Raw genomic sequence first — 27,814 nt, 5'->3', positions numbered from 1 at the left:
CTCAGTTGTCCCAGCCCCATAGACACCCCACACATAGGGGACTCAGTTGTCCCAGCCCCATAGACACCCCACACATCGTGGTCCCAGGCATCCCAGCCCCATAGACACCCCACACATAGGGGTCCCAGGCGTCCCAGCCCCATAGACACCCCACACATAGGGGACTCAGTTGTCCCAGCCCCATAGACACCCCACACATAGGGGTCCCAGGCATCCCAGCCCCATAGACACCCCACACATAGGGGACTCAGTTGTCCCAGCCCCATAGACACCCCACACATAGGGGTCCCAGGCATCCCAGCCCCATAGATAGCCCACACATAGGGGTCCCAGGCATCCCAGCCCCATAGACACCCCACGCATAGGGGTCCCAGGCGTCCCAGCCCCATAGACAGCCCACACATGGGGGTCCCAGGCATCCCAGCCCCATAGACACCCCACACATAGGGGACTCAGTTGCCCCAGCCCCATAGACACCCCACACATAGTGGCCCCAGGCATCCCAGCCCCATAGACACCCCACACATAGGGGTCCCAGGCATCCCAGCCCCATAGACACCCCACACATAGGGGTCCCAGCCCCACAGACACCCCACACATCCCAGCCCCTTGCTCTGCCCTATAGCTCTGCCCCATAGATCACGCTGCAGGGTAGATACGTGGGGCCCAGACGCCTGGAGCCCCAGAGGGACGCCGTGGGGCTGGGGAAGGGGGGAGCTGCCCCCCCTCCTCCTCCTCCCCCTCCCTTATCAGCCCCCCCCCAGGAATGCTCCTCCCCCCCTCCCTGCCCCACGGCGCCCTATAAAGGCCTTGGGGCTGAGGGGCCGTGGTAGGTGCCGGCGTGGGGCAGAGAGAGAGACAGAGAGGGTGGGGGGGGATGTGGGGTGCGGATCTGGGGGGCAGAGGGGGGATCGGGGGGGTTATGGGGTGTACAGGGGGGCTATGGGGCACGGGGGGCTATGGGGCTCACGGGGGGGGCTATGGGGCACAAGGAGGATCTCTAAGGCATAAGGATCTATGGGGCACAGGGGGGGATATGGGGTGCAAGGGGGGGCTATGGGGTGCACAGGAGGGCTATGGGGCACAGGGATCTATGGGGCACCAAGGGGGGCTATGGGCCACAGGGATCTATGGGGCACAGGGATCCATGGGGCGCAGCCCCTCACCCTCCCCACGCCCCCCCCAGCTCCCTCCAGCTTACTTGCCAGACCCACAGGCTGCAGGTGAGGACGGCGCCGTGGGGCAGCCGTGGGGCTGGGCGCTTCGGAGGGGGGGGGTCTGGGATATGGGTGCAGGCATCGCTATAGGCTCAGCGCATCGCTGTGGGGTGGGGGGGGTGCATGGGGGGCTGGTGGTGGCTATAGGGGGCTGCAGAGGGCTATGGGGGTCCGGGCATCGCTATGGGGGTCTGGGCATGGGGCCAGAAGTCTCTATGGGGGTCAGGGTGTTGCTATGGGGCAGAGGGGGGGTCTGTGTGTGGGGCTGGGGGTGGCTATAGGGGTCTGAGCATGGCTATGGGGGTCTGGGCATGGGGCCAGACGTCGTTATGGGGGTCCAGGCATCACTATGGGGCGGGGGGGGGGTCTGCGTGTGGGGCTGGGGGTGGCTATAGGGGTCTGGGCATGGGGCCAGACGTCGCTATGGGGCCAGACGTGGCTCTGGGGGTCCCAGCACGGCTCTGGGGGGGGGTCTCCTCCCGGCAAGAGGAGTCGGGGCAAGGGGGTCCAGGCGCGGGGGCCGTGGGGTGGCTCTAGGCCCCCCCCCCCGTGACGCGGGGCCTCGCCGTGGGTCAGGATGGAGGAGGCGGCGATGGCGGCGCTGGGGGCGGCAGCCCCATACCTGCGTCAGGGGGAGCGGGAGCGGCTGGCGGCGCAGACGCGGCCCTTCGACCCCCGCAGCGAGTGCTTCGTCCCCCACCCCCAGCAGGAGTTCGTCCGGGGACGGGTGGTGGGGCGGCAGGGGGGGGACGTCACCGTCCAGACCGAGCTGGGAGAGGTGGGAAGAGGAGGCGGGGCGCGAGGGGTTAATGGGGAGGGGGAGGTGACGGGGAGTTGGGGGACAAAGGGTTAATGGGGGGGGGAGGGTTTGGGGGGGCGAGGGGGTGGACGGGGCAACCAGGCCCATAGGGGACAACCTGGGGGGGGGGGGGGCAACCCAGGGGGGGACCTCCCAACCCATAGGGGGCGCCCTCCAACCCAGGGGAGACAGCCCATGGCCCCCCCCAAGCCATGACGACACCCCCCCAACCCATGGAAGACGCCCCCATCCCATGGAGACCCCCCCAACCCATGGAGACCGCCCCAACCCATGGGAGACCCCCCAAGTCATGACGACACCTCCCAACCCATGGAAGACCCCTCAACCCACTGAGAACCCCCAAACTCATGGAAGGCTCCCCAAGCCATGAGGACACACCCCAACCCATGGAGAACCCCAACCCATGCCCCCCCCAACTCATGGGAGACACTCCCAACCCATGAGGACAACCCCCATCCCATTGGAGACCCCCCAAACTCATGGAAGACCCCCCAACCCATGAGGACACCCCCCCACCCCATGGAAGAGCCGCCAACCCATGGAGAACCCCCAAACCCATGGAAGATACACCCAACCCATTGAGAACCCCCAAACTCATGAAAGACCCCCCAGCCCATCAGGACACCCCCAACCCATGGAAGACCCCCCAACCCATGGAAGACCCCCCCCAGGCCATGAAGACAACCCCTGTCCCATTGAGAACCCCCAAACTCATGGAAGACCCCCCAGCCCATGGGAGAACCCCCAACCCATGGAAGACCCCCCCAACCCATGGAGAACCCCCAAACTCATGGAAGACCCCCCAAGCCATGGGAGACCCCCCAACCCATGAAGACACCCCCCAGCCCATGGAGAACCCCCAAACTCATGGAAGACCCCCCCAACCCATGGAGAACCCCCAACCCATGAGGACAACCCCGCACCCACTGGACACCCCCCAACCCGCAGGAGACCACCCCCACCCCCAGAGCGTCCCCCAACCTATGGGGCACCCCCCAACCCCCCCGGTGTGTGGGTGTGTCCGTGTGTGTCCCCCCCGCAGACCGTGACGGTGAAGGAGGCCGACGTCCACCAGCAGAACCCCCCCAAGTTCGACAAGATCGAGGACATGGCCATGCTGACCTTCCTCCACGAGCCCGCCGTCCTCTACAACCTCAAGGAGCGCTACGCCGCCTGGATGATCTACGTGAGCCTTCCCACAAGCCCCTGGGGCACCTGGGAACAGGGAGGGGCTTTCTCCATAGCCTAGGGGCTGGATGGAAGCTGGTGACCCTTCCCTAAAGCTCTTGGGGGACCTAGAACTGGATGGTCCTTCCAGAAAGTCTATGGGTCACCTAGAACCTGCTGTGGCTGCCCCATGGACTTTGGGCCACGTAGAACCTGGTGGCCCTTCTCCAGATCCCTGTGGGCCACCCAGAGCCAAGATGTCCCAATCCAAGACCCCATGGGCCACCCAAACCCAAAACGTCCCATTCCTGAACCCAAGATGTCCCATCCCTGGACACCAAGGGCCACCCAGAGCCAAGATGTCCCATCCCTGGACACCAAGGGCCACCCAAAGCCAAGATGTCCCATCCCTGGACACCAAGGGCCACCCAGAGCCAAGATGTCCCATCCCTGGACCCAAGATGTCCCAACCCAAGACCCCAAGGGCCACCCAAAACCAACATGTCCCATCCCTGGACCCCTCAAGCCACCCAGAGCCAAGATGTCCCAACCCAAGACCCAAGATGTCCCAACCCAAGACCCCAAGGGCCACCCAGACCTAAGATGTCCCAACTCTGGACCCAAGATGTCCCATCCCTGCACCCAAGATGTCCCATCCCAAGACCCCAAAAGCCACCCAAACCCAGGATGTCCCATCCCCACCCCCCTCGGGCCACCCAGACCCGGGACATCCCCTCCTGGTGGGGTGGCACCCGGTGGCCCTGGCCCACCCGCCCCTTCTCCAGACCTACTCGGGGCTCTTCTGCGTGACGGTCAACCCCTACAAGTGGTTGCCCGTCTACAACGCCGAGGTGGTGGCCGCCTACCGGGGCAAGAAACGGAGTGAAGCTCCGCCCCACATCTTCTCCATCTCCGACAACGCCTACCAGAACATGCTGACGGGTAGGGACCTCCCGCCGGGACCCCAAACTAGAAGACCCCACCCCAAAAAAGGGGTCCCCACCTAGACCTGCTCCTCCCCTGAGAGACTGGAGAACCTCAACCCCAAAAATCTCCCTCAACTTCGTCCCACCTGACTCCTCCTCCTCCTTTCTCCCGGCAGACCGAGAGAACCAGTCCATCCTCATCACGTAAGTTCCCGCCCCCCCAAGGCCCCACCCCATAGCGGTGGGGTGGGACGGAGAAGCCACCGTGATGTTCTCCAACATCTCCCCGTTGCCCCCCCCCCAGCGGAGAATCCGGGGCGGGGAAGACGGTGAACACCAAGAGGGTCATCCAATACTTCGCCAGCATCGCTGCCATCGGCGACCGCAAGAAGGACGCGGCCAATAGCAGCAAGGTGGGTCCTTGGGGGGCGGGGAGCTTCCCCCAACGGTGTCCATGCCCGGCCCCACCCCCATTGTCCGTGTGTCCCGCCCCCCCCATCACCAGGGCACCCTGGAGGACCAGATCATCCAGGCCAACCCCGCCCTGGAGGCCTTCGGCAATGCCAAGACCGTCCGCAATGACAACTCCTCCCGATTCGTGAGTGGGGCAGGGTCTATGACGGGGCGGGGTCTACGACAGGGCGGGGTCTACAACAGGGCGGGATCAACGGGGCAGGACTCGCTGGAAGAAGGTGGCCGCCTCCATCTCGTGCTGCCGCTCTCCCAGGGCAAGTTCATCCGGATCCATTTCGGGGCCACCGGGAAGTTGGCATCGGCCGACATCGAGACCTGTGAGTGGGTTGAGGAGGATGTCCGGTTGGCCGTCGTCCGTCCGTCCGTCTCCTCCTTCCAACCCCGCCCACCTCCTCTCCATCCCCACCCCAGACCTCCTGGAGAAGTCCCGCGTCATCTTCCAGCTGAAGGCTGAGAGGAACTACCACATCTTCTACCAGATCCTCTCCAACAAGAAGCCGGAGCTCCTGGGTGAGTCAGGTGGAGGGTCGGCACCACGCTCGGCGTCGGGTCTTCTCCTTCCTCCTCTCCTCTGCTCGTCCGCTCGTCCTCGGGGCGATCGAGGGCGATTTGGGGTCGTTGGGCCGCCGGAAACGCTCATTTTTGGTCTCCATCCTCGGCCGCCACGGAGCAGAGATGCTTCTCATCACCAACAACCCCTACGACTACAGTTACGCCTCCCAAGGAGAGGTGACCGTGGCCTCCATTGACGACTCGGAAGAGCTGTTGGCAACCGACGTAAGCGGTGGGGCAGGCAGGTGGACATCCCCCGACCGAGGAGAAGGCGAAGGGCTGGGTGGAGAGTTGAGCCGGCGGAAGGCGGGTGGGTGGAGAGGAGGAGGAAGGGAGGGGTGGGGAGGGGGGAGGGGAGGGGAGGAGGTGGGTGAGGGACAGAAGGTAGGACGTGAGGAGGGGGGTGGAGGTGGAGGTGGATGGGCGAGTCCTCAGGTGGATGGAGGGGTCCGTGGATGGATGGATGGATGGAGGATCCCTGGATGGATGGATGAGTCCATGGATGGACAGATGTATCCACGGATGGATGGAGGAGTCCATGGGTAGATGAGTCCATGGATGGATGGATGGAGGAGTCCTCAGAAGGATGGATGGATAGATGGATGGAGGAGTCCTCAGAAGGATGGATGGACAGATGTATCCACGGATGGATGGAGGAGTCCTAAGATGGATGGATGGATGTGTCCATGGATGAGTCCTTCAAGTAGACGGCTGGACAGGCTGATGAGCAGGAAGATGGGAAGGACGCACAGACAGCGGCCAGTGGACAGACGTCCCCTGGGCTCGGTGGTGGGGGCGGCTGGGCCCTCTCCCGACCCCCCTCCACCCTCTCCGCAGAGCGCTTTCGACGTCCTGGGCTTCACCGCCGAGGAGAAGGCCGGCGTCTACAAGCTGACAGGCGCCATCATGCACTTCGGCAACATGAAGTTCAAGCAGAAGCAACGGGAGGAGCAGGCGGAGCCGGACGGCACCGAAGGTGGGGCGGGGAGGACGCGCGGGTTTTGGGGTCCCCGGGCTTCCTCCGAGCCGGGGACGAGGTGGGACCTGACCGCGCCTCGTCTTCTCCGTGCTCTGCAGACGCCGACAAGTCGGCCTACCTGATGGGGCTGAACTCGGCCGATCTCCTCAAGGGGTTGTGCCACCCTCGGGTGAAGGTGGGCAACGAGTACGTCACCAAGGGGCAGAATGTCCAGCAGGTGTATTACTCCATCGGGGCGTTGGCCAAGGCCGTCTATGAGAAGATGTTCAACTGGATGGTGGTGAGGATCAACAACTCGCTGGAGACCAAGCAGCCGCGTCAGTACTTCATCGGCGTGCTGGACATCGCCGGCTTCGAGATCTTCGATGTGAGGCTTGAGGGGGCCGTGGGGTGGTTGTGTCGCTCTTCTTGGGGGTTGGCTTCTTCCGCTTGGGTGTTGAGGCCATCTCCTTAAGCTTCCCGTTGACCTCTGGTGGAAATTTGGCCTCTTTGGGCATTGCGTTCACCCTGTTGGGTGTTGAGTTGATCCCGTTGACCCCATTGGGTGTTCAGTTGACCCCATTGGGTGTTATGCTCACCCTGTTGGGTGTTGAGTTGATCCCGTTGACCCCGTTGGGCATTTGGTTGACCCCACTGGGTGTTGTGTTCACCCCGTTGGGTTTTGAGTTCATCCTGTTGACCCCGTTGGGCGTTCGGTTGACTCCACTGGGTGTTCAGTTGACCCCATTGGGTGTTGTGGTGGCCCCATTTATCCCACTGGGTGTTGCCTTGATCCCATTGGGTGTTGCGGTGACCCCGTTGATCCCATTGGGCAACACGTTGACCCTCTGGGCCGTTCCCTCCCTCCAGTTCAACAGCTTCGAGCAGCTCTGCATCAACTTCACCAACGAGAAGCTGCAGCAGTTCTTCAACCACCACATGTTCGTGCTGGAGCAGGAGGAGTACAAGAAGGAGGGGATCGAGTGGGAGTTCATCGACTTCGGCATGGACCTCCAGGCCTGCATCGACCTCATCGAGAAGGTACCACCTCCCCCCGGGCCTCCTGGGGGCAGAGGGGGCTCCCGGAGAAGGATCCTTCCCGTCGGAGCTCGCCAGGGACCCCGACAGCGGCTGGCTGGGTGGCGCTCAGCGTCCTCCGTGGCCGACAAGGTCGTCTCCTCCCCAGCCCATGGGGATCATGTCCATCCTGGAGGAGGAGTGCATGTTCCCCAAGGCCTCGGACATGACCTTCAAGGCCAAGCTCTACGACAACCACCTGGGCAAGTCGGCCAACTTTGGGAAGCCACGCAACGTCAAGGGGAAGCCGGAGGCCCACTTCTCGCTCATCCACTACGCTGGCACAGTGGACTACAACATCCTGGGGTGGCTGGAGAAGAACAAGGACCCCCTCAATGAGACAGTGGTGGGGCTCTACCAGAAGTCGGCCCTCAAGCTCTTGGCCAACCTCTTCTCCAACTACGCCGGGGCGGACGCCGGTGGGTGGACAGGCAGTGGGCCGATGGAGAGACGGGTGGCTGGAGAAGATGGTCGCCCATGAGAGTCGCCTCCTCTCCTGCCTCACCCCACTCCTCTTTTCCCCAGGCGGTGAAGGAGGGAAGGGGAAAGGAGCCAAGAAGAAAGGTTCCTCCTTCCAGACCGTCTCCGCCCTGCACCGGGTGAGGGCCCTACGTGGTGGGCCTGCCATGGGGTAGAGGGAGGACAACCCCCCCGCGGGGAGGACAGTCGCACCGCCCCCCCCCAGCTCCTTCCCTGCTGGCCCATCGGTCAGCCTCTTCTCTCCTCCCTCCTCACCAGGAGAACCTCAACAAGCTGATGGCCAACCTCAAGACCACCCACCCCCACTTCGTCCGCTGCCTCATCCCTAACGAGCGGAAGGCGCCGGGTGAGAGAAAAGAAGAGCGGGGATGGGGACAGGGGTGGTGGGTGTGGCTCCCGGCTGACCCCGCCCACCTACCCCCCCCACCAGGCGTGATGGACAACCCCCTGGTGATGCACCAGCTCCGCTGCAACGGGGTGCTGGAGGGCATCCGCATCTGCCGCAAGGGCTTCCCCAACCGCATCCTCTACGGGGACTTCCGCCAGCGGTAGTAGACGTGGACCGTGGGGCGCGGGGAGGGGGCGGACAACCCCGCCGGGGCTGATTCGGGGGCATCCCACCCTCTCCCGCCCCCAGGTACCGCATCCTGAACCCCGCGGCCATCCCTGAGGGGCAGTTCATCGACAGCCGCAAGGGCACCGAGAAGCTCCTGGGCTCCATTGACATCGACCACAACCAGTACAAGTTCGGGCACACCAAGGTGAGGTCGCGTGGTCTCCCCGAGGGCTCGGGGACCTGGCGGTCCCACCGCCCCCATCTCCACCTGCCCATTGACAGCCCTCTCCCTCCTTCCGTCCGCCCCTCGGTCCCTCCAGCCGTCCGCCGACCCTTCCCCACTGACCCGCCTCCTTCCTCCCCCAGGTCTTCTTCAAGGCCGGGCTGCTGGGGCTGCTGGAGGAGATGCGGGACGAGCGCCTCTCTCGCATCATCACCCGCATCCAGGCTCAGGCCCGGGGTCAGCTCATGCGCATTGAGTTCAAGAAGATCCTGGAGCGTCGGTGAGGGGAGGGGCGGGGCTTTCTGCTCGGGGAGGGGCCTCCGGCGGGTCACCAGGTCCACGGCATCTGTGTCCCCACCGTAGGGACGCGCTGCTGGTGATCCAGTGGAACGTCAGGGCCTTCATGGGGGTGAAGAACTGGCCGTGGATGAAGCTCTACTTCAAGATCAAGCCCTTGCTGAAGAGCGCCGAGACGGAGAAGGAGATGCAGGTGGGAGAAGGTCCTGGGCCAGGCGGGTTAAGACAACACAATGACACCTGTTGGGTGGGATTGAGGGACGTAGGGGATCGGACATCGCTATTGGGACATCTCCTGGGCTTGGGCGCAGACCATGAAGGAGGAGTTTGGGCGGCTGAAGGAGGCCCTGGAGAAGTCGGAGGCCCGGCGGAAGGAGCTGGAGGAGAAGATGGTCTCGCTGCTGCAGGAGAAGAACGATCTTCAGCTCCAAGTGCAGGCCGTGAGTCAGGTCGCCCCCCAAAACCACGTTGAGGGGGTGACCGCCACCCCGCCGGGGCTGCCGCACCTCACCCGCCGCCCCAACACAGGAGCAAGACAACCTCAACGATGCCGAGGAGCGCTGCGACCAGCTGATCAAGAACAAGATCCAGCTGGAGGCCAAGGTGAAGGAGCTGACGGAGCGGCTGGAGGATGAGGAGGAGATGAACGCCGAGCTGACGGCCAAGAAGAGGAAGCTGGAGGACGAGTGCTCGGAGCTAAAGAAGGACATCGATGACCTGGAGTTGTCTTTGGCCAAGGTGGAAAAGGAGAAACACGCCACCGAGAACAAGGTGAGGGCGGGGAGAGGCCTTGACTCCCAGCTGAGGGGATTCCAGTCAACTCAGCCTGGTTGGTTGGGTTGGGAAGACCCAAGGCCGGTTGGGTCATGAAGACCCAAGGCTGGCTAGGTTGGGCTACATCAAGAAGCCCCAAGGCTGGTTGGGTTCTCCTGCATCGAAGTGGCCTCATTGGCCAAGGCCAACAGCAACCTCCCCCAGGTCTACCCTACCTCTGGCACTGAGCTGGAGGCCTTATGTTGCTCCTCCTGCAGGTCAAGAACCTCACCGAAGAGATGGCCGGGCTGGACGAGACCATTGCCAAGCTGACGAAAGAGAAGAAGGCCCTTCAGGAAGCTCACCAGCAAACGCTGGACGACCTGCAGGCCGAGGAAGACAAGGTCAACACCTTGACGAAGGCCAAAGTCAAGCTGGAGCAGCAGGCGGACGACGTGAGTGTGGGCCGGTCTCACCACGGGCACTGCTGAGGAGCTTCCCGGGGCAGAGGTGACGAAAACTGGAGGTTTCTCCCCATTTCTGTGTTTCCACGCAGCTCGAAGGCTCCCTGGAGCAGGAGAAGAAGATCCGGATGGACCTGGAACGGGCCAAGAGGAAGCTGGAAGGCGACTTGAAGCTGACCCAGGAGAACATCATGGATCTGGAGAATGACAAGCAGCAGCTGGAGGAGAAGCTCAAGAAGTGAGGCTGGACCTCCCACCCCAGTCCGAAGCAGTCAGGGGGCGCAGGTGCGGACCTCAGTGCTCTCTGCCTCCCTCTGCAGGAAAGAGTTTGAGATCCACCAGCAGAATAGCAAGATGGAGGACGAGCAGGCACTGGCTCTGCAGCTCCAGAAGAAGCTGAAAGAGCTGCAGGTGAGAGATCTAGTCTCCACCCGGTTGGGTTGGGCTGAAGAGCCTCCAGCTGCTTGGGCTAGGTTGAAGTGTCTCCAACCTGTTGGGTTGAGCTGCGTTGAGCTGAAGAGTCTCCAGCTGGCTGGGTTGGGTTGAAGAGTCTCCAGCTACTTGGGCTGGGTTGAAGAGTCTCCAGCCTGTTGGGTTGACTTGAGTTGGGTTGAAGAGTATCCAGCTGGTTGGGTTGAGTTGAAGAGTCTCCAGCTGTTGGGTTGAGCTGATTTGAGCTGAAGAGTATCCAGCTAGTTGGGTTGAAGAGTCTCCAGCTGGTTGGGTTGAGTTGAAGGATCTCCGGCTGGTTGGGTTGAAGAGTCTCCAGCCGGTTGGGTTGAGTCAAGTGGATGAGTTGGGCAGAGTCGAGCCCAACAACGGTGTCCCTGCCCCCGGACCACAGGCGCGGATCGAGGAGCTGGAGGAGGAGCTGGAGGCAGAGCGGACGGGCAGGGCCAAGGTGGAGAAGCTGCGCTCGGACCTGTCGCGGGAGCTGGAGGAGATCAGCGAGCGGCTGGAGGAGGCGGGCGGCGCCACCTCGGTGCAGATCGAACTCAACAAGAAGCGGGAGGCGGAGTTCCAGAAGATGCGGCGGGACCTGGAGGAGGCCACGCTGCAGCACGAGGCCACGGCCGCCGCGCTGCGCAAGAAGCACGCCGACAGCGTGGCCGAGCTCAGCGAGCAGATCGACAACCTGCAGCGCGTCAAGCAGAAGCTGGAGAAGGAGAAGAGCGAGCTCAAGCTGGAGCTGGACGACCTCAGCTCCAACATGGAGCAGCTGATCAAGGCCAAGGTAGGAGGCGGCCGAGGCGGACGTCTCATCTCCACTGTGGCCCTCAGCTTCCTGCTTCATCCCCCTCTCCATCCGTTGCTCCTCCAAGGTGGGTATGGAGAAGGTCTCCCGCACCATGGAGGACCAGGCGGCCGAGCACCGGGCCAAGCTGGAGGAGACCCAACGAGCCCTCAACGACACCAGCACCCAACGGGCCAAGCTCCAGACCGAGAACGGTGGGAGCCCTGACCCACGGCACCCCCCGCCCCACATCTTCAGCCCCCCCCCCACATCTTCCGCCCCCCGCCCTGCCCCTAAAGACCTCCCTCCCGTACCTCGGCAGGAGAGCTGTCCCGCCAGCTGGAGGAGAAGGAGGCCCTCATCTCGCAGCTCACCAGGGGCAAGCAGTCCTACACTCAGCAAATGGAGGACCTGAAGAGGCAGCTGGAGGAGGAGATGAAGGTGAGGTTTGGGGTGGGGGGGGGGCCAAGATCAGGGGATCTCCAGGGGGGCCCCGGGACGAGGTCTCCTTCTTCCTTCTAGCGGTAGCACCCAAAAGGAGTCACGTTCGGGCTTGGGTGGGTTGGGCGGTTCCATCCCAGGGCAGTTGAGTTGGGTGGCGTTGGTCTAACGGCAGACAGGTTGAGTCGAGCAGGTCAGCTGGGAGGCGGTTGGGTTGGTCTGCAGGCAGTCGGGTGGCATCGCAGCGGGTGAAGTCAAACCAGGCCGGCCTAAAGACGGTTGGGCGGGTCTAGAGACGTTGAGGTTGGGTTGGTCCCGAGGAGGTTGGGTTAGGGTCTACAGAAGGTTGGGGAGATGAAGATCAGCTCTTAGTGGCTTGGAGAACCCCAAGAGGACTCCAGTTGACGTGGACCCAGCGGTCTCACCTTCTCCTCGCCCTCCCCGCCCAGGCCAAGAACGCGCTGGCCCACGCCCTCCAGTCGGCCCGGCACGACTGCGACCTGCTGCGGGAGCAGTACGAGGAGGAGACGGAGGCCAAGGCCGAGCTCCAGCGCTCGCTCTCCAAGGCCAACTCCGAGGTGGCACAGTGGCGGACCAAGTACGAGACGGACGCCATCCAGCGCACAGAGGAGCTGGAGGAAGCCAAGTGAGTCATCTCCCCACGGATGCTGAGGCTCTCCCGTGGGTGGTGGGACCTGCTCGGTCTTGCCGGCCGTCACTGCCCCTCTTCCCTCAAGCAGCCACCACCCAGGATGTTGGGCTGCTTCACGCTTGGTAGATCTAGAGCCCAATTTGGGAACTAAAAACCCATTTTGAGGAACCTAGACCGTCCGCGAGCCTCACGAGTCCTACCGCCATCTTCCTCTCAAATGTCTTCGTTTTGCGGGTGACCAACAGGCTGGGCTGGCGGGGTCAAGCGTAGGTTTCTCCCCTCCACCTGGTAGGAAGAAGCTGGCCCAGCGGCTGCAGGAGGCCGAGGAGGCGGTGGAGGCGGTCAACGCCAAGTGCTCCTCCCTGGAGAAGACCAAGCACCGGCTGCAGAACGAGATCGAAGACCTCATGGCGGACCTGGAGCGGTCGAACGCGGCGGCCGCCGCCCTGGACAAGAAGCAGAGGAACTTCGACAAGGTTGGGGGCACCAAGGACGGGTGGGAGGAGGAGGAGGGTGGGAAGGGGGAGGAGAGACGTGGGGCCCACCCATCGTACCTACCAAAGATGGGCAGGAGAAGCAGCCCAGAAGAAAGGTGGGCAACTCTCAAGGGCCGTGTTTCGGCAGAGCTTCAAGTCCCACCAGGAGATTGCTGGGGAGAGGAGGAGGATGAAGAGAGGGTTCTTCATGGGGGAAGCAGCTGGTGACGAGGGTCCTGGTGGTGTCCCCATAGATCTTGTCCGAGTGGAAGCAGAAGTTCGAGGAGTCGCAGACGGAGCTGGAGGCGTCGCAGAAGGAGGCCAGGTCCCTCAGCACCGAGCTCTTCAAGCTGAAGAACGCCTACGAGGAGTCGCTCGAGCACCTGGAGACCTTCAAGAGGGAGAACAAGAACCTCCAAGGTGAGACCGCGGGGCACGTCCCACCCCGCTCTTCCCCGCTGCCGTCCACGTGACCCGGTGGGATCTCCCCCGTGCAGAGGAGATCTCGGACCTGACGGAGCAGCTGGGCGCCAGCCATAAGACCATCCACGAGCTGGAGAAGGTGCGGAAGCAGCTGGACGCCGAGAAGCTGGAGCTCCAAGCCGCGCTGGAGGAGGCTGAGGTGAGCCGAGGCGCGTCCCCACGCCTCCCCGTCTTCTCCCGGTCTCCTCCGGGGTCCTCGACGTCCTCTCCGTGCCCCCCAGGCCTCTCTGGAGCACGAGGAGGGCAAGATCCTGAGGGCCCAGCTGGAGTTCAACCAGGTGAAGGCGGACTACGAGCGCAAGCTGGCCGAGAAGGACGAGGAGACGGAGCAGGCCAAGCGCAACCACCTGCGGGCGGTGGACTCGCTGCAGACCTCGCTGGACGCCGAGACCCGGAGCCGCAACGAGGCCCTGAGGCTGAAGAAGAAGATGGAGGGCGACCTCAACGAGATGGAGCTCCAACTCGGCCACGCCAACCGCCTGGCCGCCGAGGCCCAGAAGCAAGTCAAGACCTTGCAGGGCTACCTCAAGGTACCCGTCGGACGGCCGTCCCGCGAGGAGGCGAGGAGGCGCCGTTCCCACCGTCCCCCGGCGGCGGCCCCCCCTTCCCCACCCTCCCCGCTCACCATCTTCCCCTCCCCGCGCCGCCCGGCAGGACACGCAGCTGCAGTTGGACGACGCGGTGCGGGTCAACGAGGACCTGAAGGAGAACGTCGCCATCGCGGAGCGGAGGAACAACCTTCTGCAGTCGGAGCTGGAGGAGCTGCGGGCGGCGGTGGAGCAGAGCGAGAGGGCCCGCAAGTTGGCCGAGCAGGAGCTAATCGAGGCCAGCGAGAGGGTCCAGCTCCTCCACTCGCAGGTGAGACCTCCCGGAGCTCCCAGGAGAGAGGTCGCCTCCAACCCTGGAGAAACCGGGGGCGTGGGCGGCTTCTGGGTCAGGTCGCCGAGAGCTCCGGGCGAAGCCTGCGGAGACGGGGGGCTCGAAGGCCCGCAGGGCTGAAGCGGGACGGGGTGGTGTCCCCACGGCCACCTCCCGAGAGCCGCTCTGCCGTCTCCAGAACACCAGCCTCATCAACCAGAAGAAGAAGATGGAGGGCGACATCTCCCAGCTGCAGGCGGAGGTGGAAGAGGCCATCCAGGAGTGCAGGAACGCCGAGGAGAAGGCCAAGAAGGCCATCACCGACGTGAGTGCCGCGGGGGGACCCGCACCCGGCGGGACGGAGAAGGCGCCCGGGGCCGCCTCCTCCCATGGCTTCTCTCCTCGGGCAGGCGGCCATGATGGCCGAGGAGCTGAAAAAGGAGCAGGACACCAGCGCCCACCTGGAGCGGATGAAGAAGAACATGGAGCAGACCATCAAGGACCTGCAGCTGCGGTTGGACGAGGCCGAGCAGTTGGCCCTCAAGGGGGGCAAGAAGCAGCTGCAGAAGCTGGAAGCCCGCGTCAGGGAGCTGGAGAACGAGCTGGAGGCCGAGCAGAAGCGCAACGCCGAGAGCGTCAAGGGCCTCCGCAAGTCTGAGCGGCGCGTCAAGGAGCTCAGCTACCAGGTGGGGCGCCTGGGGTGGCCCGGAAGGTCGCCCGCTGGCCCCGCGGCCACAGCGACCTACAGCCGATGCCATAGCGTGACCTAGAACGCAGTTGACCCGGTGGCCAGGGAGACACAGGTTACCCAGACCACCCACTGCCTCCATGTCTGACCCTGTTGTATGACCTAGAACACAGTTGACCCAGTGGCCAGGGGACACGGGTTACCCAGACCACCCACTGCCTCCATGTCCGATGCCGTAGGGTGACCTAGAATCCGGTTGACCCGGTAGCCAGGGAGACACGGGTTACCCAGACCACCCACTGCCTCCATGTCCGATGCCATAGCATGACCTAGAACACAGGTGACCCGGTGGCCATGAGCCCCCCAGGCCACCTCCTGCCCTCCCAGCTTCCCCAGGGTCTTTGCGTGACCCAGATCCTCACGTGGAACCTCGGCAGGGCCAAGAAGCCACCTTCACCCTGGGGGTCAACCCCACCTTCTGCCCCATAGCCAAGACGACCCATAGATCTCGAGGGGTTCCGCTCCCCCCCCCCCAGAACATCGTTAATTGTCTCCTGACCGTAATTGCTCTCATGGTGCCCCAGAGCACGGATGGGTCTGGGTCCTGACCCACACGTGTCTCACCTGGCAGACAGAGGAGGACCGCAAGAACCTGGTCCGGCTGCAGGACCTGGTGGACAAGCTCCAGCTGAAGGTCAAGGCCTACAAGCGGCAGGCGGAGGAGGCGGTGAGCGCTGGGGGAGGCGGCCATGGGGCCACGCCCTAGGATGGAATGGGGCGGGGCTGGGGCGCAGGAGAGGGTATGGGGAGTCCCAGGGGACCTGGACATGGCGTGGTCAAGGGGTGGGGAGGGTGGGTCAAGGGAGAGATGGAGGGTGGGACAGAGGGATGATGGTGGGATGGATGAAGGATGGAGGGATGGATGGAAGGTGGGACAGATGGTTGGTTGGTTGGATGGATGGAAGGTTGGATGGATGGATGGTTGAGTGGATGGTTGAATGACGGGATGGAAGGATCCAACCCAGGTTGCTTGGGTGGATGGAAGGTGGGACGGATGGACGGTTGAGTGCCTGGAAGGTGGGACAAGTGGCTAGAAGGTTGGATGGATGGATGAGTCGATGGATGGAAGGTTGTGTAGATGGCTAATTGGATGGTTGAGTGGATGGAAGGTGGGACAACTGGCTAGAAGGATGGATGGGTGGATGGATGGACAGATGGGTGGAAGGTTGAGTAGATGGATGGTTGATTGGATGAGGAGCTGGTTGGTTGGATGGTTGAGTGGATGAAGGTGGGTTGGATGGCTGGAAGGCGGGATGCTTGGCTGGATGGTGTGACAGAGGGAACACTAAGAAGCGCAGACAGATGGACAGCTGGACGGCCGGTAGGACAGCTGGATGGGTGGCAGGTGGGACAGACGGACGGATGGATGGGGGGCAGCCCCACTGACGCCCCCCCCGGCCTCTCCGCCCCCAGGAGGAACAGGCCAACACCAACCTGGCCAAGTTCCGCAAGGCGCAGCACGAGCTGGACGAGGCGGAGGAGCGCGCCGACATCGCCGAGTCCCAGGTCAACAAGCTGCGGGCCAAGAGCCGTGACATCGGCGCCAAGGTGGGACCTTCCCCCTGCCCCACGGCCACCCCATGGCCGCCCCCTTGCCCCATGCTCACGCACCCTTCTTCTCTTTCTCCACCAGAAGGGCCTCAACGAGGAGTGAAGCTCTGGCCCTCCAACCATCCCCCTAGACCCCTAACTGCCCCACACCCCCCCCTCCCAGCCCCCCAACCTCAGTGGGCCAATAAAAAGCATCAAGCAGCAGCGGTTTGTTTGGGGCTGCTTTGGGGGGAGAGGGGGGGAGGCAAGGGTTGCCCCACGGCGTGACGCCAACGGTCCCACGGTGTGGCATCTGCAAGATGGAGGGAGCTGACACAAGATGGCCGACCACCGTGCAACACGGCACGCCCCACGGTGCAACACGACATGACCCACGGTGCCCCACAGCCTTGACCTGCCCCATGGTGCAACTCAGTCTGCCCCACGGTGCTCCACAACATGCCCCACGGCGCAACACAACCATGAGCTGCCCCACGGCGCATCTCAACCACCACCTGCCCCACCCCGATCCCACGGCCACACATGGGGAGAGACACCCCCGGGGGCAGATGTGGGGCTGGGGAGGGAGGGCGGGGCACTGGAGGGTGGGGGGGCAGCAGTCGTGACCCACATGTGTGGGGCAGAGTTTGGGGATCCCCCTCTGGAACCTACTGGCTCCCAAGGATGCGGCTTCTCCCGCTGCAGGTGCCAATGTCTGCCCCACGCTGTCCTGTCCTCCACGTCCCACCATCTCTTGAATGTCCCACCATCTCCCCACGTCCCACCATCTCCCCACGTCCCACCATCCCTCCATGTCCCACCATCCCTCCATGTCCCACCATCTCCTCCACTTCCCTATGTCAGTATTTACAGTCCAATTCTACAATGTACTTTTACCATGATGTACAGAAAATAGTTACGGCCTCATTGGTCAAATATTTGCCACTATTACATTTATTCCCCTTTTAATCATTATTTTTACAAATACATTTAAACTCCAAAAATTTAGCATTACCTTAAGAAGAATTGCCACTATTTAGTGCCTGCGATTCTCTGCAGAGTGGTCTTTTCCACATTCCTCGCTCCCATTACATCTATCGCTCCACTTTCAGAAGTTCTCCTCCCTGAGGTGACATTACCTCCACGATCCCTGTTCCCGAGCAGAAAACGAGCGAGCTCCGCTCTTCTTGACAGACTGTCCACTTCCACACCTAGGCACAAAAATAAAAATTGAAAAACATCGTTACACCACAAACTACAAAGACCACCCAAAGATTTTACAAACCCACCACGGAAAAATACAGTTACACCCATGCACTTCACAACCCTGGCCTCCTCAGTGCTGGCCATCTAGTCCAACTCCACACATCCTTCGCCTGCAAAATCCTCAACTGTCTTCCAAAGATCATCCACTGAACAACGTATTTCCCTGCGCTGACCAGCAATTGCCACTTTCCAGGAGAGCGCTCCAAGGGAACGTTGTTCCCGGGAGCCTTGAAAAAAATCGCCCTGCCTGCGAAAACGCCGGCCCGAGCCTAATCCCCATCCGAACATTGGCAATGAACATCGCCTCATGGAGCAGCTGGGACCAGGGGAAAAAAAAAACGGTTGGGGGGAAAAAAAAAAAACAAACCAAAAACCTACTCATCCACCCGCTGGGATTTTTTTAATTCTAATTTTTTTTTTTTCCAATTCCCTGACAAATATCTCAATTCTACATCCAACCTGAAAGGAAAAAAACATAAAAAGGCTAAACCACATAACCCTGCAAGGTTACGCATATTCACAACACACCGCTCTTTCAGATCACACGCACGCCAGCCCTCACTCTCAACTCATCCATCCTACCACCCACGGGCCTCGAGGGGCCGTCACCCCATCTCTACGGCACTGGGGGCCTCAAAAATCGCCCTACCTGCAAAAACCCCGGCCCGAGCCCAACCTCCTTCCAAACTCCCCACAAACTGCCCTTCCGTTACACCAATGTTTCAACACACGCCATCATCTCCACCACCCGTGCATTTTCAACCCGCTACTTAAGATTTCACAGTGCTACCTGTCACAGTCCAACGTCCATAGCAGCCACGTCACCTAAACGCAAGGTTCCTTCAACCGCCTCGTGATCACCTGCAAAAACAACACACAAAACTGTTGAATAGACACTTCATCCTTGACCAAAAAAATCCTCCAGTGCTCCCCTTGCCTGCTTCCCACCTCTTCCAAAAATAACACATCCTCACCGTCAGCGTCCTCCGCGGCACTTGAAAAACCGGATCGTCACAAACACAGAGCTGTCCCAAAGCTACCGATCACTGCCAGGCCCGTCACACAAGGCCTTGACCATTTCTAGAGGCTTGCCACAAAGTGTCCACGTAAACAGTATGAACACCATTGCCCAGGTACTGCCTTACCCTACGCGACTTCACGATCCGATTGCGATCCACTCGACTCCTCGCATGCAAAGAACCCAAAGTCATTTAACCCCCCGTGCTGTCTCTGCCGTGCCATACAATACACACACAAACATGGAGCCATGCAATTCACACGCCAATATAATGCCGTACAAGGTGGTACTCTTATCGCAGTCAAGGCAAAACAACTCGGGGCGCTGCCGTACCAGACAAAACACAAGGCAGGGCCAACGCAAGAGACTCTCAGATTGCGGTCAATACCAGTACAGAGCGGTAGAACACAAACCAATACAAGGCGAGACAGCCTCACGTGACAGCCAATACAAGTACAGACCAAAACAACCCAAGAAAAAACCAAATACAGACCAATAAAACACAAAACGCAAAGCGCAGCGAAGCAAGGCAATCTCGCTGAGCCAGCAGCCGCATCAACAGAAGAAGGATCATACGTCTCAGACCTAAGACGTGGGAGTAAGTGATTCACTTCAGAACAAGATAAATTAACAGAACAGCCTGAGTGATTTTGAGAAATGCAAAGGTGATCTTTGATGTGTAAGAAGATAAGTGGTTGTGGTGACCCAAGACCTTCTGCCTACGACCACTCACTTCAGAAGAACCAGGACAGGAGAACTGATGAGATAAGATGATGAATGATAACGACAGGGGAACAGAGATCGACTGGAAAATTACAAAGACTTTGGACTGGGACAGTGGGTGGTAAAAAGCTATATAAGACTGGGAAATTTTTGGAAGGTTGCCATTCACTGCGGTGGTGGTCCAACTCTGAGCTGTTAATAAAGCAAACCGAGAGAAACCCACGACTGAAAATCCAAATTTAACGGAATTGGCGACCCAGATGGGACTCTAGGACACAAGAGAGAAAGAGACCAACTGGATATTTCTCTAGACAAACCCACTGGAATGATATGAGGACTCTGATGCGAGAATTATTTCAGGCTGAGGAAAGAGAAAGGATTTTTCAAAAGGATAGGGAAATTGCTCAGAGAGGCCAGGGGTTAAACCCATGGCCCCAACAAGATCCACAATGGAATCTCGCAACCACAGAAGGAGCTGGGGCTCACCCAGCTGCCATTCAACAATTAATACAAGCAGTTCGCCAAGCTGCTGAGAGAGTAACTAATTGGACAAAGGTTTTAGAAGGTAGCCAGAGACCTGACGAACATCCAAGCGATTACTGGGGACGATCGAAGACAACTTTATTGAAATACGGGGGCATGACCCATGACAACTTCCAGGAGCCTTTAGCTGTCAGTGTTTTTGTAGATCAATCTGCTCCAGACAGAAGTAAATATTTTAAGAAACATATGCCAGGCTGGCAGGGTGAGACCTTAGCTAAAATTCTAAGTATTGCTGCCTTTGGTTTTGACAGAAGAGCTGAAGAAAGACAAAAACAGGAAGAAGAGAACTTAAAAATCGAAAGAAAGCAAGAGCGGAAAGAGAAGGAGAGAGAAATTGGGCTGTTAGCTGCAGCAATTACTCAGAATTTTAACCCACGAGTGAGAGGTCGGGGATTTTCTCAGGGGAGGTTTAGGGGAAGAGGGGGGCAAAATAGAGTTACCCCTATTTGCCAACATGCTAACTCTTTAGAGTGTTTTTATTGTGGAAATTTAGGACATAGGCAAAGAGAGCGCCCACTGAGACCTGTTGCAACCCAAGGAGAACTTCCACCTGCCCGACCCCCCACCACCTCATTCGCAGTAAAGAACAGTACTCCTCTTCTCTGGAAACTAAAAGAGCAACAGAACCTGTCGGAATCCAGGGAGATGAGCGCGGTCAGATTTCTGCAAAGGTAAACGGTGTCTTGTTACTTTCCCAGGAGATACGGGAGCGACATCGTCTTTGTTCAATTTTGAAGTCCCCCAGACGTCAAATGAAACTGTGAAAAGATGGGGGGTGGTAGGGGAAGAGATAAATTTTGGTCTACCCCTCTGCCAGCAGTTTTGAATGGAAAATTAGTCTGGGGAAGATCTGTAATTTCTCCAGACTCTCCTGTTTCCCTTCTGGGACGAGAACTTTTGCAGGAATTTGGCGTGTTTATCTCTTTGGTGCCTACAGGGATCCAATTAATCGCAACGGGTTCTGAAGCAATCCAACTTCAAGAACAAAAACATGGCGATTCAAAAATACCACCCCAATTAGCTGGAGTTCCCAGACAACTTTGGAGTACGACAGGAAATGAAGTGCGATTATTGAAATCTGCTGAAAAAGTTGTGATAAATCAAAAGGAGGGACTCCTCTGTCAATTCGTCAATATCCAATTATAAATGAAGCCATTCCTAGCATTGAAAAACAAATTGTGCATTTCTTGGAAAAGGGGATTTTGAGAGAATGCCGTAGTCCCTATAATACCCCAATTTTGCCAGTGAGTAAACATGGGACAGATAAGGACGGAGATCCCGAATATAGATTTGTTCAAGATTTACGAGCAGTGAACGAGCATGTAATTGCTCCACACCCTGTGGTGCCAGACCCTAGTCTGATTTTAACCCACATTCCAGTCTGGGCCCAGTATTTCACAGTGCGTGACCTTACCGGAGCTTTCTTTAGTATTCCAATTGCTGAAGAAAGCCAACCCATTTTTGCCTCTACTTGGCAAGGGAAACAACTTCCTTGGACCAGGCTACCACAAGGTGTTACCAGCTCACCAACGATTTTTTCTCAGATTCTGAAGAACGATTTACAAGACTTAGTTTTTCCAAGCAAATCTGTCCTGGTGCAACTTCTTGAGGATTTGTTATTGGCAAGTAAAACTGAGAGTGATTGTATTTGAGATACTGAGTATCTGTGTATCCAACTTGTTAAAAAGGGACACCGTGCCATCTCCCTCTAAACTGCAGTTTTGCAAACAGCAAGTAAAATATTTGGGATTTATATTAAAGCCCGGAGTACGGGAAGCAGACCCTGAAAGAGTCCAAGCCATTCAAGAAATACCGAGACCAGTGACAAAAAAACAGTTGAGAGGATTTTTAGGACAGGTAGGATTTTGCCAGCCTTGGATCCCGGGATTCAGTGAAATAGCTAAACCTCTGCATGAAGCAACTCAAAATGAGGAAATAGAACCAATCGCTTGGGGCACGGAGAGGGAGAAAGCCTTTCGTACTTTAAAGGCTGCACTCTTATCTGCCGCAGCGTTAGGGCTTCCTGATTATTCAAAACCTTTTAAATTATATTGTGAAGAAGCAAAAGGGGTTGCAAAGGGAGTGTTTGTACAAACTTTGGGACCACATGAGAGACCTGTTGCTTATTTTTCTTCTACATTGGATCCAGGGACTAAAGGAACTCCTTCTTGTATCAGAGCAACAGCAGCTCTTGAGCTCCCAGACGTGAATTAGCTGTACGAAGACCTCACTGGAGAAGAAAAACAACAACGGGCTCGGTTGGGAGCCCAGCGGCGAGAAGGGCAGTGGATTCTGAAAGTATCTTCCTTCTTGTACTCCTTTGTATTTTACCCTGGAGTGACATCTTGTGGACAAAATTCGCATTGCGATATCGAGATGCCTGGACCAGTACAACTGTTATTCTATAAAGTGATCGTTCTTTTCAACTTTGGGGCCAAATTACAGACCTACAGGAAAAGCCTGGACAGGTCATTTTTTTCGGCTAGTTATCCAAAGACCAGACAGACAGACCCTATTTACCCACTTTTTAATTTTCTCAAATTCTGTGCTAATGTTACAAGTAGACTTGACGATTCGTGGCATACTTGGTCCAACGGTCATGGCTTTTCTAAAGGGTGGTGGGGATATGGCATTCCAAGAACTTATCCTGTATGTCATCTTCAAGAACCAACATGGGGAATCGGGACATGGTGCTTTGACCATCAAACGTGGGGAATTTATGGTAACGGACGCTGGTGCTGTCATCGATTCTCATCTATTGAGCGACCGTTTTACTTTCAAATTGAGGACTGTAATAATTAAATGGGGCCTAATCTCGAGTGGAATTTTTGGCACCGTCACACGGATTATCCTCATTCATATCATAACATGCCACCTCGGAATGTGTTAAAACACTTGGTACGGAAACTTAGGGATGTTCACCAAGTAGAAAATGCCTGGACCAACAATAGGCACGTGTCATTGATGAAATCTTTTCCTGAGAATCTAAATCTAAGTGAATGTTGGATTTGTGTTGCTCTACCAGAGAGTGTGAGTCAAGGATTTCAATTAGTAGGAATACCAATTCCTAAAAGCGCAAATTGGAAAAAATACTGGTTTAATACTACTTTTTCCGAATCTTAGGAAGAACAAATTTGGGAAATTAAAACATCAAATTCAGGAGACTATTCATAAGTCCACTGTGTACAAAGATGTTATCTCCCAAGTGCTGATAATCAACATTTATGCAAAAATCATTCATTTGTAGGAAATTGGACTCAATGGACTCAAAACACGACTTCTATCAACTCAGGATTGCGTTTAAGTTGGCAAGCACCTGAGGACTTAGGTATTTTTTGGTTATGTGGGAGCAAAGCTTATAAAGCTTTGCCTCCAGATTGGGGAGGTATTTGTACCCTAGGAGTAATGTCGACAGATTGGGAAATTCACCCAAAAACTGTCTCAAGTGCAACAAGGCATAGAACCTTTTTAACTCGAATTCAGAGAACTTTAAATCCCTTGATTGAAAGACCAACCTTTGTTAGATGGTTGATTCCGGCTCTAGGAGTAAGTGAATTGGAGAAAGCAGTGTTAAATGTCTCTGGAGAAATTGGAAAAGTAGCAAATTCAACTGCTCATGGGTTTTCCACTCTCCAGAAAGAGGTAACTGAACTTTCAAAAATGGCTATTCAAAACCGAATGGCCTTAGACACGATTCTGGCTTCACAAGGTGAAGTTTGTACCATCCTAAATACCAGTTGCTGTACGTATACTGATCGATCGGGAGAATTAATGACAGATGTCCAGAAAATTTGGGACGTTAGTGCCACAATGCAGCAGATTCAAAGAGATGACACATCTTGGGGATTTTCTGACACAATCTCTTGGTTAACGTCTTGGTTTCCAAATTTGACTACTTGGGTGCAAAAAAATTAATTGTAATAGTCCTTGTCGTTATAATCATAGTAGTATGTGTGATTGTTTTGTTTCAATGCTGTGTAGGTTGCAGCTCTAGGATAGTACAGAAGATAGAAAGACAAATGTGGAGTTATCAGTAGGATCGCAGGAGTGTGATGACAAACAAAAGGAGGGAACTGTAAAAGGAACTAGGCTTTAAGCCTTACTGTTTCTAAGACTATTCCTATTAGACATATAACTAATGATTAGAAATTGGTTTAGATATGATTAATAGAATGCAGGTGCTTATAAAACAACATGCATAAGCTGATTATTTGTCCCATGTGTCTCCCCCTCCATGGCTGGCCTAAAACACACTCAAGCTGCATCAACAGAAGAAGGATCATACATCTCAGACCTAAGACGTGGGAGTAAGTGATTCACTTTAGAACAAGATAAATTAACAGAACAGCCCGAGTGATTTTCAGAAATGCAAAGGTGATCTTTGATGTGTAAGAAGATAAGTGGTTGTGGTGACCCAAGACCTTCTGCCTACGACCACTCACTTCAGAAGAACCGGGACACGAGAACTGATGAGATAAGATAATGAATGATAACGACAGGGGAACAGAGATCGACTGGAAAATTACAAAGACTTTGGACTGGGACAGTGGGTGGTAAAAAGCTATATAAGATTGGGAAATTTTTGGAAGGTTGCCATTCACTGCGGTTGTGGCCCAACTCTGAGCTGTTAATAGAGCAAACCGAGAGAAACCCATGACTGAAAATCCTTTAACACAGAGCAGCTCCAAGCCAAACACACCCGTGTGCAGATCGACGCTACACGGAACGCTACAAACAATGTCATTCAAAGAGAGAGAAAACTCTCAGCAAGAAGAATGACTCCCGGACGGGAGGCGCCGTCGGGCAAGACGACCTACGGGGCCCAAACCCGTGAGGCGAGGAGGCCCTACAGCAGACCCCGAGAAGTGGAGTCAAAAGTTACAGCCTGTTACAGGACGGTACTGTCAAAACTGAGGCGACGGATGCACGAGAAGCCTGGCGTCAAGTCCTAACAACGTCAGGATGCGGGGAAGAACTTCCAGTCCAAGAAAACGGATCGCTAGAGAGCAGAGCTGCCGATGCAGCCCAGAAGAACGCCACAAAAGAGGACCGACCAGAACCTTCCTAGACCGAGCCACGCTTTAGAGCTGCGAACGCAAGAAAAGAAACACACGACTGGCACCGTGCCGACGAATATGGGTGTTCAAGACCCTCGGGACAGTGCCTGAAGCGCATGCCATGCTCCCCCAGCACAAAGCGCGATGTCGACATCGAGACCCGAGGAAGGTCTGAGGCACAGAAGACAGACTACACGAACTACTGCAAAGCAACCTGCTCTCTTTGCGTGCCCAAAGGGGACTGCTCCTGGGCAGCTCTGCCCTCCTACACTAACTTTAAAACCCCTCCCTGCAATTCCCAAACTTGTCCCTACCTCCCAGCCTCTCCCCAGCCCTGGTCCCTCAACTTAGCTTTCAGAGGGCCCAGGGTCTGAACCCATCCTCAACAAAAACCACACGGGCTAACTGGGATGTTCCCGCAGTTGCCAGGTTCCTCTTCACCAGCTGCAATAAAAAAAAAACCCAACACCAAAACCAGAAAAGGGACTAAACATCCCATCGGCCAACGCCAACTACTCTCCCAACTCCCCCCTTCCTCACAAGCACCACAGCGTTCGCTTACCCGCTCATTCCAGAGTCAGACCCTGCGGCCGTCATCGCTTCTGGTACCTAAGATACCAACAGACACAAAATTAGCATAGCGCTCATGAGAAGTCACCAGCCCCACGCTCCTCCTCGCTACTCCACAGCTCACCTCAAACGCTCATCCAATTCCAAAGGTTCTAGGGACAACGTGGCATTCGGTGGGCAACAAGGAAAGGCGAGGAGGCATCCCAGACCCTGAAACACACTGCGCCTCATGGCCCTGCTGCTTTCTTGAGAAATACTAAAACTCCATGTACAGATGCATACAAGACGCTCACCCTAACCCCTGCTAAATGCTGTCCCCCTCTGTCCTATTCAGAGAGATAATATCAGCAACTTAGACGGTATACAGCAAAACTGCTGAAAAAAACAAGGTTCCGTTTTCAATAAAGTCCGGAATTCCACGAAAACACAATGCATCGAGAATTAAAAAAAGACACAATGCATGCTATTAAACCATCCTTCCACCCCTGAACACTCAAAACAAAATTACTGACCTGAAAAAAAAAAAAAAAGCTGCATACCAGTGTTACTTTCTACCACACAGGCTGCTGAACCTTGACTGGTCCTGAAGCTCTTCCCTCAGACAGACCCCTCCGCTTCCCCAAACGTCAAAACACCTCTTCCCAAAGGGCTGAGACAGCCCAAAAGCCGCAAAGGGCTCAAGGAAGAGCTGAGCACCAACACCAGAGAAACCCAGGAGCACAATCAGCTCCCTCAGCAGAGCCTGGAGCTCAAATACCCCGGCCCCTGCCCACCACCCTTCCCACAATCATCTGGGAAAGGGGAAGGGCAAACCACCAGAAGTTATCGAGTCAGCTGGAGGAGCAGCAGCACTCTTCTCACCTGCCTTAAATTTACAGCAAGCAAAGCCCTGAACAGAGAGAGCAACCCTTACTGGAAACAACGATACCAGCTCTTGTACTACAGCTGCAACTATTGCATCAGTAACGGGACCGCGTAGGGAATTGAACTCCATTGCTCTGGGACGCTGATCAAAAAAGATACACGTCCTACTAAGCTACGTAAGAAAGTAGTTTGTTAAAATGCAATAACAATATTATTATCAAAACCGACACGCTTTAGTATCCTACACAAAAGCCAAAATGCTCTGGGGTTACGCTTCATGTCTAGCAAGACCGCGCGTACCACCTAACTTCTACCAGAACCACCTTCTGGATAGGAATGAATGACAAAGCAGAATTAGATCCCATAAGAACGCGGGGCACAAGGATGGTCTTGGGAGGAGCGACGGTGGCAGGACGAGCGATGGTGGCAGGAGAAGTGTGCTGCAAGACAGAAGGCAGCTCTGGGACACAACGCAAAACTCAAGAAAGTGTCCCAGCAATGTAGAGGTGTCCCCAGGGGATGAGTGACTGAATGAGATGGCAGTGAATAAGGTAAGAGAGCTCTGGGGCACAAAGAAAGCCTGAGGAAGGGTTCTGCCCGAATAGGAGAGATGCGAAGAGGGCTGCAGAGCTTGAAGGGTGCCACGGGGCACGAGGACGGTCTCCGCGATGGGAACAAGGGCTCCAGGGAACATGGACACAGAGACAAACGCAGGATTGCTGACACGACGAAGTTCTCGGGAAGGGATCTGAACGGAGTACAGATGTCCTCAGGGGACCGGGGACCGAACGGAGGCATCTGACATGGCAGAAGGGACGGCAAGAGCGCCCTGGTTCACGACGAAAGCCGGAGGAAGAGCTGTCTCTGAATAAAAAAGACACAAAGCCTGCTGCAGAACTCGAGGATAGTGGTGGAAGACAAGGACGCTCGCAGGAAGCATTGTGACAGACACAGAGGGGTGCGGAGGTGGCCAGAGACACAGAAGAAGGCTCGAGGGCACAAAGGTACGCGGGAGAGGATTTGAACAGAGTACAGATGTCAGGAGGGAGACACTGACCCACTGGAGGCAAGCGAGATGGAGGAGAGGACACAAAGAGTGCTCTGAGGAAGAGGACATGTCCCGACAAAGCAAGAGGGGCACCAACGACACTCCAGGGATAAAAGCGCCTTGAGGAGACCCTCTAAAGCCTCAGGATGAACCATGGGATGGGGTGGGGGTGGAGACATAAAAAGAAAATTTAAAAAGCGAGAGGGCACAGGACAGGCAAGAACAAATTAAAAAATAAGCACAGTTAACTCAATAAAAGTAGACATTAAATAAAAATTTTAAAAGCAAAAGTACAGGACAGACAGGAGAAAATTAAAAAACAGCAACAGACAAGTTGAT

At 57.0% G+C, this 27,814-nt stretch overlaps 1 protein-coding gene and 2 long non-coding RNA genes across 4 annotated transcripts; 1 reads left to right on the top strand and 2 right to left on the bottom strand.

The window, feature by feature from the left end:
• The first annotated feature begins 1,102 nt into the window (after nucleotides 1–1,102).
• LOC104314217 (myosin-6) lies at nucleotides 1,103–16,611 on the top strand. 2 transcript variants are annotated; one of them, XM_069774409.1, is made up of 39 exons: nucleotides 1,103–1,223; nucleotides 1,794–1,995; nucleotides 3,080–3,223; nucleotides 3,990–4,146; nucleotides 4,307–4,334; nucleotides 4,435–4,543; nucleotides 4,636–4,728; nucleotides 4,858–4,921; nucleotides 5,016–5,114; nucleotides 5,278–5,381; nucleotides 5,994–6,132; nucleotides 6,234–6,502; nucleotides 6,985–7,155; nucleotides 7,301–7,610; nucleotides 7,717–7,790; nucleotides 7,930–8,017; nucleotides 8,102–8,219; nucleotides 8,309–8,432; nucleotides 8,594–8,730; nucleotides 8,814–8,940; nucleotides 9,059–9,187; nucleotides 9,276–9,518; nucleotides 9,779–9,955; nucleotides 10,057–10,202; nucleotides 10,285–10,375; nucleotides 10,809–11,198; nucleotides 11,287–11,413; nucleotides 11,521–11,639; nucleotides 12,089–12,285; nucleotides 12,584–12,767; nucleotides 13,022–13,187; nucleotides 13,265–13,389; nucleotides 13,472–13,780; nucleotides 13,905–14,108; nucleotides 14,308–14,433; nucleotides 14,519–14,794; nucleotides 15,428–15,523; nucleotides 16,270–16,404; nucleotides 16,493–16,611. In XM_069774409.1, the coding sequence occupies exons 1-39, from the start codon at nucleotides 1,114–1,116 to the stop codon at nucleotides 16,508–16,510; spliced, it is 5,925 nt and encodes a 1,974-aa protein (XP_069630510.1). In that variant the 5' UTR covers nucleotides 1,103–1,113; the 3' UTR covers nucleotides 16,511–16,611. The 2 variants fall into 2 exon arrangements, with proteins under 2 accessions (XP_069630510.1, XP_069630509.1); XM_069774408.1 differs by having other exon boundaries at nucleotides 16,490–16,611.
• Nucleotides 16,612–17,322: 711 nt separating this feature from the next.
• LOC138682880 (uncharacterized) lies at nucleotides 17,323–19,173 on the bottom strand. Its single transcript, XR_011322776.1, has 2 exons — nucleotides 18,443–19,173; nucleotides 17,323–17,597 (listed from the first exon to the last, which is right to left on the bottom strand). It is a non-coding gene; the product is annotated as an uncharacterized lncRNA (long non-coding RNA).
• A 127-nt stretch (nucleotides 19,174–19,300) lies between these two features.
• LOC138682875 (uncharacterized) lies at nucleotides 19,301–25,881 on the bottom strand. The gene is made up of 3 exons (XR_011322772.1): nucleotides 25,688–25,881; nucleotides 25,556–25,602; nucleotides 19,301–25,437 (listed from the first exon to the last, which is right to left on the bottom strand). It is a non-coding gene; the product is annotated as an uncharacterized lncRNA (long non-coding RNA).
• Between the last annotated feature and the right edge of the window lie 1,933 nt (nucleotides 25,882–27,814).

The sequence above is a fragment of the Haliaeetus albicilla genome, chromosome 29, assembly GCF_947461875.1.
Source record: "Haliaeetus albicilla chromosome 29, bHalAlb1.1, whole genome shotgun sequence".
NCBI lineage: Eukaryota > Metazoa > Chordata > Aves > Accipitriformes > Accipitridae > Haliaeetus > Haliaeetus albicilla.
This window is presented reverse-complemented; position numbering and strand designations above follow the sequence as displayed.